The 12,087-nt window shown below is 31.9% G+C and overlaps 1 protein-coding gene across 1 annotated transcript in view; it reads right to left on the bottom strand.

The window, feature by feature from the left end:
• The window catches only part of LOC115881969 (troponin T, skeletal muscle-like), a 36,035-nt gene that overhangs the window by 6,365 nt on the left and 17,583 nt on the right, over positions 1–12,087 (bottom strand). The window contains 3 exon segments of the mRNA XM_030899728.1: positions 1,502–1,723; positions 8,787–9,027; positions 11,327–11,455. Coding sequence (XP_030755588.1) covers positions 1,502–1,723; positions 8,787–9,027; positions 11,327–11,455 — 592 coding nt within the window.

Here is a 12,087-nt window from a genome sequence, read left to right as displayed (position 1 = left end):
AATGGAACGCCCTGTATATTTTACGAGAATCAGATGCACAATTTAATTGTCTATCAAATTATATTATACCATTTTTTGCCTATCTCTAATATACCCATGGACTATTGACATTTTAGATTATTTTTAAAGATGTACCAAATTTTTAAAGAGTACAGATACTAATATTGTCGATATAATTCGTTTATTTCATTAAAAAATAAAAAAAAAACTGTTTAAATATTTGTTAAAGAGGATCAATTAATATGATTCCAGTATTCAAACTACATTAACTGACTGTTTGCGTTGATTAATAATAATTGCTCCAAATATTAAAAAACTGAATTTTGTATGGGCATTAGACAGTGTGATAAAAAGTAACACCTTAAAAATGATATTTCATTTTTTAATAAATGCTTATTTATAACAACAGATACTAATTTGATAACTTATTATTATAATGATTTCTGACTCAAATCCACATTTATTTATAATAATTTATTAACGAACACAATTAAGTATGTAATTAATTAGTATATGGGCGGAAATAATGGTGTTATATTTAATTAATGGTATACTCTTTTATAAAGATTTAAATAGTTTTCTTTTTGCATACAAATGGGCTAGTAATATTATCGTCTTGCTAAAAACGATAATATTACTAGTCTGTACATTTTGTACATTTGTTGCTTTAAAAACAATCTAAAATGTCAATATTCCATAGATATATGGATAAATTAGGTCTAAATTATAAGAAAATGCATTTTCTACGAAAACTTGAAGGGATAGGTAAAAAATGGTATAATACAATTTGATAGACAATTTAATTGTGCATCTGATTCTCCTAAAATATACAGGACATTCCATTTAAATTAAAAGAAGTTATTGCCGTTTTGAAGCTAATAATTATTTAAAATAAATTTTAGACACTCTGTATAAGGTAGTATTATTTTTATTATTGCAACACAATAACTGATCAATAAATAAACTTCATTAAATATTTAGTATTAAAAACATTGATACCCTTGGAGAAATGAAGCTTTAAAAATTTTACTGCAATTTCACAAAATTGAAAATATTTCAAAAAACAGTATAATAAACCTTAATCAAATTTTACCTTTATTTTAATCGTAGAAACTAAAATGTAATAATATACAGGGGTGTTCCATTTAAAAAAATACAACTTTGATATTTTTTATTTATTTGGGACACTCTGTATCTTGTAAAAATATTTTTAAATTGTAGCTCTAATAGTCCTTCAACGAACCCCAAACTTACAATTTGTAAAAATCTCATCGTTTAGCTACAATACTCCGTGTCCTATGTGGTGAACAACCCTGTATAATAAATTTTTGGTATACTCGCTGTTTAAACCCGTGTATTTGTACTATACTAGTTGTTTACGACATTCTCCGATGGTGGCAGCACCGGCGGAGAATACACCAAGCCTACAAAGGTCCCGTTTTTTCCTTTTAAGGTTTGGAACCCAAAAAAAAAACTATTCTTAGGATTCCTAGGAACTTACATCGTAGTCCTGGCGTTTTTGCCTTTCTTCCAAGTCGTACTTTTCAGTTTCCAGCTTGACGATGAGGTCCCACAGTTCGGTGGCTCTTTCTCTGAGTTTATCCACGCTCAAACCGTCGATGTTCAAAGGTTTGATACGAATGGAGAGGGAGATTTTCTTTTCTTCTTCCAGCTGTTCCTTGGTCTTGTTCCTTTCTACTTGAGCGGGGCTAAGGTTAGATCCCTACAACAACAAAAAATACAATTGAAATAACGGAGTAAATATCTTTAAGGAAAATAATATATATTTCAAATCAAATTAAACTTTTAGTGGCACTGTTCGGTTTTTATATGATTCAAAATAAAAAATATATAAATTGTAAAATTAGTAATTTTTTAATGGCCATAATGCGTTCTTTCAAAATCATCGAACAACTAAATCATTTCCATAGATCCAGTGACGTACCGTGACTTTGAATTTTAAGACCAAAAACTGATAAATAATTCGTCAAAAAAATCATATTACAGCTATATGTTTAATTTTGCATAAAAATGTTAACTAATAAGTTAGAATAATTATATTTCTTTCCAACTAAGTGGTTTTATCGCTAAATTTAACTAAAGCTAAGTACAACACAAATCTTAAATACGTGGACTATTTTAACAACAAATGCATCGTAAAAGACTATTTTCATTCTGAACGAGGATTCAAGTTAAACTTTTTAGAGAATAATTTAAAGGAAAAATGAACCTGCTCGCAGATGCTTGTTCCGAGTAAAATCCTAGAGCTCTATGATTTACTTTTATAAACTCTGGCACATGATGCAGAATTGCATGAATCTTTGGAGTTATATTAATACCTAAGTTGAGTATTTCCAATCTAAATTGTTCGATGTCATGTTCAAAATGTTTGTTTAGTGTTTGACCAAAACAACTCGAAAGTACTTGATTGAATGCAGAAAACACTGCAATATATTTATTTCCTAAAAAAAGATGTTTAGATTTTTGCTTGTCAAAACTTTGAATAGGATTCTTTACCGGGCGATATCGTCTTCAAAATATCCACTTTCTTTAAAAGTTGTCTGGCGTTATTTCCGTTACATTTTCCATAATGATCTAGTTTCAATCCCGCTTTTTTATCCATTCTGTTGCAACATTGGTATTCTCCAATTCAAGACAATCAAATAGTTTTTGAACCACACCTAACAAAGGTGAAGCTCAGGAGGGGAATATACTTTAAGACAGGTGTTTCTTCGTCGCCAATGATTAAAGTATGTTTATACAGTTTTCTAAAAAATAATTGCCCTTTTTATATGGTTCATTGAATAACAGTTTGAAAAATACAAAAAAAAAATATTTCAAACAAAAAGCAGCTTACTAAAATCTTTGGATTTTGTTATATTTCCTCAGATTGTTGCCATAAATTTGTATTTTCTGTAATACTTTTTATAGTTCTGAATGATCCTTTAATTTCCATTTCCTTTACATTTACATCATCCATGGGCAAGTGTGAGTGGATGAATTTGACTGAAGACCAAGGAGAATCATAATAAGCTTAAAGTCAGCGGCAAAAGTATAGGAACAAATTCCACATATGGACTGCAGATCTAACGTCTCAAAGAGGCTTTTAATGTTAGCATAAGATTCAGACAACTTTGGTCCTAAGCCAATTATGAATAGTTTATTAATTCCAGCAATTTTATGTCTTGAAATATTCGGGATCGTTTTCAGGGAGCACATTCAGACAAACTTTCAGTGATCCACCACCACTATCAATGCCAATTTTGACATGAAAATCTTCAGATAATTCTCTAATTTCCAAAATATATGATAGAAGACCAGATAAATCTGAGCAGTATACAAAAATTAATATTAACTGAACATTTTTCCTTTAAATTATTTTCTAAAAAGTTTAACTTGATTTCTCGTTCAGAATGCTATCAAAATAGTCTTTTACGATGTATTTGTTGTTATAATAGTCCACGTATTTAAGATTTGTGTTGTACTTAGCTTTAGTTAAATTTAGCGATAAAACCACTTAGTTAGGGAAGAATTATAATTATTCTAACTTATTAGTTAACATTTTTATGCAAAATAAAACATATAGCTGTAATATGATTTTTTTGACAAATTGTTTCAGTTTTTGGTCTCAAAATTCAAAGTCACGGTACGTCACTGGATCTATGGAAATTATTTAGTTGGTCAATGATTTTGAAGGAACGCATTATGGCCATTAAAAAATTACTAATTTTACAATTTATATATTTTTTATTTTGAATCATATAAAAACCGAACAGTGAGTGGTGCGATTTTTAAATACGTTATTGCCAACCATGGACATATTCGGCGCCAGGCTGACTAACTGGAATTCAAATTTCGCGCTGGGGATTCAGGTATATGTGGGAAGGCAATGTGCATAATTTAAAATTATTTTAAAATGTACAGGGTGTGTCAGTACTAAGATCCATACCAAAGTTATATTTTTTCTTATAGAACACCCGGTATTTTATTTCATTTTTGGATTCTTGGACATAAAATAAGGCATTTATTATTAGGATTTAATATGTTTAAAAGCTTAGGTTTTTGAGATATTAAAAGATATTTAAATATGCATACTACACACACCGGAAAAATCTAGGGATATCATTTTATTAAAGTTAAAAATAAATGTTTTGAATAAACAACCACATATTTGTAGGCCGATTCTTTCTACTTCGATTGAAACGACATTTGCAGAAGTGTTTGTGCATTTTTTGTCAAATGTATAAAAAGCACCTAGCATCAATTGTTCGAATTTAACATGTAGTGGCTATGTTTTTATGATAACTGGCCAGAATTTATTCAAATAACTCTGTTTAGTATTAAACGACATTATGGAGCGTAGACATCTTAACAGAGACGAAATGCTAAGGGCCATAGGTATGCTCGAAGCTGGAATGCGCCAAATCGACGTAGCTATAGCATTAAATACAACGTAAAGTGTAATATCGCGATTAAGTGCACGCTACCGTGAAAGTGGTGATGTTGCTGAAAGGCACACAGGGCGACATCGCATTACTACCCCTCAGCAAGATCATTTTTTACAATTAAATGCTCGACGCCGACCGACTTTTACAGCACCAGAGCTTAGTTTAATTCTCCAGGAAACACATAATGTAACCGTTGAGTCCTGACACTGTTCGCAATAGATTAGAGAGGTCAACTTAAGCAGACGCCCTGGAAGCTCCAACCCTTAACGAGAGGAAATCGAGAGAGGTACGATATTTACAATGGGCTCAAGATCATGTTCGGTGGTCGAATGAACAATGGGCCAATGTTCTCTTCACGGATGAGTCACGCTTTGGAATTCATCCGGATTCGAGAAGGTTTAGGGTATGGAGAGAACCGGGAAATCTTATTCGGTTAGATCATGTTCAGGAAGTGCACCCTTATCAAGGTGGAACAGTTATGGTCTGGGGAGGAGTCCAGTTAGGCAGAAAAACCGATCTCGTTTTTCTTAAAAGGTTTCTAACAGGAATCACATATCGTGATTTAATTCTTGAGCCTGTCGTGTTACCATATGCCAATGATTTTGGGAGAAACTTCATTCTCATGCATGACAATGCACGGCCGGTTTATCATTGCTCATCAATTAAACATCTTACCCTGGCCGGCACAGTCTCCTGACCTCAACCCCATCGAGCACGGATGGGACTCGGTCCAAAGAAGAATTTTGAGAATGGGTATGCCTCGTGAAACTCGTAGGGATCTGGTTCGGGCCGTGAATGCAGCGTGGCAGAGCTGTACCGAAGTGATCGACAACCTGATCAGGAGCATGGAGAGACGATGTAGGGCTGTAATGAATAGTAGAGGAGGCCATACCCTTTATTAAGTAAAAATGGGTTTATCTTTTCTTTTTTTAATTCACAGTTTAGAATAAAAAAAACGTGTGTATTTTTTTGAGTTCAATAAAAATCAAGGTAAATTTTGCATTTTTATTTTCAATACGTCCTGTAAACTATTTGTTTGTTTTAATTTTATTATATCAGAAATGCAAATAATAAAATTACTGACGATGGCTGGATAAAATTGTAATATCCCTAGACTTTTCCGGTGTGTGTATCTAAGTATATTTAAATACCTTTAAATATCTCAAAAACAAACGCATTTAAACATATTAAGCCCTTATAATAAATGCGTTATTTTATGCCCAAGAATCCAGAAATGAAATAAAATATCGGGCGTTCCATAAGAAAAAATATAACTTTGGTATGGATCTTATTTCTGCCACACCCAGTACATTTCAAAATAATTTTTAATTATGCACATTGCCCTTCTACATATACCCATAAAATAATTTGTTTCTACATCTTTCAGTTTTCGTATAATCAACCGAGGAGAATGAGGTGCGCCACCCTGTATAATCAGATTAATAAGAAGTAATTACCACAACATCAATAAGAAAACCAGTTAATTTTCAACAGATTTCCCTGAATTATCAGACGCTTTCCCGGCGCACAAACTTTCCAGTTAATACAGATGCGTTTAAGCGCGTTCCAGTAATTTCCCTGTACTGATTATAAGGGCTTGGGAAGGGTCCTGAAGGAGAAGGGTCTCATTAAAAGTTGGCGAGTTTAAAATTAATTAACCTACGAAAGTAGGGGAAATCGATTAGTTATTATTTACCAACTGGAAAATGATTTATAGAGAGCGAGAATTTCGAGTTTAGCTAGCTCTGTCTCAGAGAAATAATGAGACCTAGATGAATAATGTCTATCGTTTCATTTCTCCAAAAAATCTTTTTTTTGCCACAGGAAGAAAATCTGTACCATAGACTTAAAATAAAATATAGACTACACTATTTACATCTCAACGCGGACAAACAACCTTTTTTGTACACATGTTTACTTCTGGGTACAGTCGACCGAGCCTTCCTCATCCAGCCTATGTTGTCACGTCTTTAATATTATCAATATTTTTTTTTTCTTGTTATACACATATATTGAGATATTAATACTACAGTTTAATAAAGTAGGTTTTAATATTCCATAGATGTATTAAATAGTCCTTATACTACTAAATTATAAGTCGGATACTGTTTAATAAGGATAAGTTCTGTACAATATGACAACACCGATTAGAGGCAGAGGCCTATTCATTCATTTATTACCTTGGTACGTGTCGCACGTGTGCGGTAAGCTTTGTTGCCGCTATCTCCCCGGCTGTAATTAACGCATTTTCTTAGCTTGTAGTCCTTAAGTGTTTATTTTATTGACTTTTTTTGTTCAAAAACTATAAAATATGGTTCGCCAGTGCCAAATTTGCAAGAAATTTGACTTAAATAATCCATTTAAGTCTTGAAACGACTTTGACCGGTAGGCAACTCTCAATTTACCCATTGGCAGTCAGTGGCGTTGTTGTAGAAAGGCGCTTATTTAGATAATATTTTAGTAAAATGTAAAATCTGAATTTTTTCTTTTACATTACATTATTTACTTACTTACATTGTAACAAAATCATAATTATAACCCCGTTAATAATTAATAATGTTTTTATTAAAAATATATTCCGGTTTATTCTAAAATTATCTTCAGAATCTAAAATAACATACAAGAATTTTAAAATGATATTACATTATGAAACAATATTTTTTAATATACCGGGTCGTCTCAAAAGTGGCTCAATCCTATAACTTTTTTATTTTTCAGATAAAAAAAAACAGATTTGTATGTTAGTAGGTATATGACATAAATTAGGATTTATTGACGTATTCAATTGTTTTGGTCTCTTCCTGTTTTTACCGAAATGATTACATCTTTTTTATTTTTAAAGACACCCTCGGTATATTGCTACTTTATTCGATAAAAATGACACTCTGAATAGAATGACATATCATATGTCAACTTTTACATTGTCGCTTAAAACATATCCTATTTTAAATTTCAATCCAGTTTTTTCAATCCATTAAGTTTTTAATCAAAGGAGCCTTGGAAAAATAGTTTCGATCGTCTAATAGGTTTCGTGTCTTGTCTAGGCCGGTTAAAGATGTACAAATCGTATTTTTAATCATACATATGTCAATTTTCTCATTAGCATATTTGGAAAAAGCATTTTTTTATGAATATATTGATACCACACACTTGGTATTTCGAGTCAAATTGTCGTTATGAACCGCGTGTTACAATTACAATTAAACCATATGCGAAAATGTCAAAAGTTGACATATGATATGTCATTCTATTCAGAGTGTCATTTTCTATCGAATAAAAGTAGAAATATACCGAGGGTGCCGTTTAAAAATTAAAAGTTATAGTCATTTCCGGTGAAACAAGGAAGTGACCAAAAACAATTGAATGCGTCAATCAATCTAATTTATTTCATATACTAACATACTAAATCTTGTTTTTATTTGAAAATATAAAAAATTATGGGGGATGAGCCACTTTTGAGACGCACCCGGTATAATAAAGACAGTACCGAGTTAAATAAATGTAGTTTTATTTTATCCACTTCCTATCACCTTCCTTGCTTTAATGGAACAGATTTATGTTTTCTCTAATTTACATAATAAGACATCCACTTAACCAGAAAAAATTACAACAATCATATTTTTTTTCTCTCCCTGTCGCCGATTCTATTATATCTGTGGAATAGATCCTGTTTTGATTAATATTAGGGGTTGTAAATGTTTGACTAAAATTAATAATTTATTATTAATTTCAAAATTACCTAATTTCGATTATAAAATTTCTTCTATAACGTGTATTTTACTATTTTATCCTTTTTGTACTCTAAATTGTTTTCTAAACTTTTATTTAAAAAACCTGTCTAAATCATAATAAAATATAAAAAAAGTTTAAATACGATATATTTTTAATTTAATTATAGCTTCATTAAAATAAAAAATTACCCGGCTATGATACGGAGAGTTCAGGTGTACTTGAGAAACGAAAGACAGTGTTGTGTTTCTCGGCAGAGTCGTCAGGGAACGACCGTTACGACAGAGACAACCTATCTATCGCTCGTGTCGCACTCGTTATAACCTAAAACAATAACACAACAATAACAAGACAGTGTCTGACCGCATGTTCCAGCTATTTATGAATGAGATGCTCAGTCTATATTTTATTTTAAGTCTATGATCTGTACTAATACAGGGTGGCCCATCGAAAACGTTCCGCAAGGCATAACGGCCAGGGCAATCTTTTTTTCAGAAAATTCAAAAACACGTCAATTTTGTTTGTGAGGGGGACAACTTTTGTCCCAAAAATGATTGCAAATAGTTGGCAACAATGAATTTAAAAATCGTGCCCTCGATTAAGACTTACGGCTACTTCCTTCTTGGATACGGTGTAGTTGGGTCCTTTCCTGGAGGCAGCGTTCAAGGCTTGCAACGCTTGACGCTTCTTCTCCGCTTCTTCCAAACGCAACCTCTTCTCTTCGATCTCCTTCTGTTTCTTCTCTTCAATTTCGCGTTGGCGACGTTCCTCTTCCTGCCTCTTGCGTTCGGCGAGTTTCTTCTCTTCCTCGGCACGAGTTACCTTGCGTTTAGCCTGTTTTTCCTTTAGCCTACGATCAGAAATTAATTTTGAAGCGAATTCGTGTTTTACTAGGGTCGTCTTTTATATCTATACTAATATCACAGACTAATCTATACTAATATACAGGGTGTTTCAAAACAAATGCGAAAAACTTTAGGGGGTGATTCCTTGTTCAAAATAAAGGGTAGTTTGCTTTATAAACGTTGGGTCAAAAGTCAACCATTAGGGAGATATAGCGGTACAAAGATGGCGGAAAAATAATGTTTTTATTTTTTATCTTGAAAACGAAAGGATAGACTAATAAAATTTTATGGAAGCATTACTGTTATGAAAACACACTTTCAGGTAATTTTTTTAAAATGAGTGGAAGGGGTTGAAATAAACTACCCCTATCATTCTTGTTAACGAAATTTAAAGAAAAATCTTATCAAACACATGCAAATGCTTTAATTTGGATAGTTTAGTTTGTTTAGAAACTTTTTTACCTCTTGTGTTTTTTTGATAAAACTCACCGATTGGAAATTAAAAAATAAAATGTAAAGCATTACATGTCAGGACAAAAAACATTTTTAGATTAAGAATCTAGTGATAATAACGATAATAATAATCATCTAGATAATAACGTATTGCAGTAGAGTAATGTCAAATAAAATAATATTATGAACATTCTAAAAAGTAACAGCGGCCCACTAGATTTTATCCTAAAAAAATACAGCAGCCCACTAGATTCTTTATCAGAAAATGTTTTTTGTCCTGACATGTAATGCTTTACATTTTATTTTTTAATTTCAAATCGGTGAGTTTATCAAAATACAGAAGAGATAAAAAGTTTCTAAAACAAGCAGAAAGTTTTGCATGTGTTTGATAGATTTTCTTTAAATTTCGTTAACAATAAGGGAAGAGGTAGTTTATTTCAGCCCCTTCCTCATTTACAAAAAGTGAAAAATTGCCAGAAGTGTGTTTCCTGTGTCTTCCATAAAACATTGAATCTATCTCTTTTCGTTTTCAAGATAAAAACAAAAACGACTTTTCATCATTTTACCGCAATATCTCCCTAATGACTTTGACAGCGTTTATGAAACTGCCTGCTATTTGAACAAGAATCACCCAGTTTCGCATTTATTGAAGCACCTAATAAAATCACTTAAGTGACTGACATACTGATTAATCACGATCCTGCTCAAACCACTCAACGTAAGAAGCTCAATTTTGGCATACAGGTTGATTCTAGGGTGTAGAGGTTCGATAAGAAGGGATTTTTCGAAATTCCAGTTCCAAGAGGGTGAAACCACCCCTCATATATTACAATATTTTTTATTTAAAAAACGGTCAAGTTTCCGAAAAAAACGCTTAAACACGGATATTTTATTTTGTTTTTTTTTACATATTTTAAGATTTTTTAAAAATGTATAGAGGGTGTTTTGAAAAATCTGGTCATTGATTAAAATCATGATCCTGCTTAAAGCGCTTGACGTAAAAAGCTGATTTTTGGAAAACCGATTGACTTTAGGGTGTAGAGGTTCGATAAGAAAGGGATTTTTCGAAACTCGAATTCTAAGGGGGTGAAACTATCCCTCAAATATTAAAATATTTTTTATTTAAAAACCGGTGAGTTTTTCGGAAAAACTCTTAAACACGTATATTTTATTTTGTTGTTTTACATATTTTAAGATTTTTTAAAAATTTATACAGGGTGTTTCATAAAATATGACCATTGCGTAATCACGATTCTGCTTAAACTGCTTGACGTTTAAAGTTGATTTTTGGCAAACGGATTGACTGTGGGGTGTAGAGGTTCGATAAGGAGGGGTTTCTCGAATCTAAAATTCCAAGAGGGTGAAAACGCCCCTCAAATATTACAATATTTGTTATTTAAAAAACCGTTAGTCTCTCGGGAAAACGCTCGGACAAGCATAATTTATTTGTTTTTTTTACATATTTTGAAATTTTTTAAAAAATCATACAGGGTGTTCCAAAAAGTTGGGTAATTGATTAACCACGATTCTGCTTAAACTGCTTGACGTAAAAAGCTCATTTTTGGCAAACGGATTTTTCGAAAGTCAAATTCCAACGAGATGAAACTAGCCCTCAAATATTACCAACTTATATAATAATATCGCCATATTTTTTTTTCTTATGCTGACATAAATGTGAGAAAATTTTATCCAGTTTGTATGTTAATGGCAATTCTTGGTTTGCTTTATCATCACCATTACAAACGATTAATTCGACGCGAACGAAGTCGCGGGTACAAGACAATCATCGTATTTATTGTGTTTTGTGACTGTGATGGTTCACGATTCACAGTTTTGTGATACCATTCTCACCTTTTCAATTCATCTTCTTCCTTGGCACGCTGTTTGCGCCATTCGGTGATGTATTCACGGAGCTGTTCATCTAAGTCGGATCTTTTCTGGTCAGTTTTCTTGATGAATTCTGGATCGCCGGAAGTTTCCCTACACAAAGAACAAAAATATATATAAAACAATAAACATTTTCAAAGAAAATATACAGCATTCTCGAAGAAAATTGACCCTATACCAAAAATAAAAACGTATTTTACATTATTCAGCATTCTTTGTGATTCCATACTCAAAATAAAAGACAGAATTTTTGAAAATTAGATTCATGTTTGAGCAAATTAGTTGTTTTTGAACAAAATATGACTTGTAAATTGAAATTTGTTAGTTTTTATATTATATGCTCAATTTTCTTAGCCACGCTGTAAATATAAACCTATAGAAAAACTGTAAACTATAAAGGGTGTGTCTTAAATAAGTGCAGATATTTTAGAAGGTGGTAAATCTGTCCAAAAAATAGTATATTGTTCTTTTAGGACCGAAAATGACGAGGCTGTACTTTTGACATACAGCTGAGGCACAAAAAATCATTTTTACTCCAATAGAACATGCTATTTTTTTTTCAAACGCCACAAATAATTTTTTAAACGATTTCAAACGTTCCAAATAATATAAAAAGATTTAAAAGTAATACCTTGTATGTAATTATATCGAGAAACTATGGTTACGCTCGTTGAATTTGGCACCTTATGTCAGTTTAATAATATATTTTCGTACTTTTGCCTAGG

The sequence above is a fragment of the Sitophilus oryzae genome, unplaced genomic scaffold (assembly GCF_002938485.1).
Source record: "Sitophilus oryzae breed Bouriz unplaced genomic scaffold, Soryzae_2.0 scaffold_1745_pilon_pilon, whole genome shotgun sequence".
NCBI classification, from domain to species: domain Eukaryota; kingdom Metazoa; phylum Arthropoda; class Insecta; order Coleoptera; family Curculionidae; genus Sitophilus; species Sitophilus oryzae.
The sequence above is the reverse complement of the archived record's forward strand: the minus strand, read 5'-3'. Positions and strand labels throughout refer to the sequence as shown.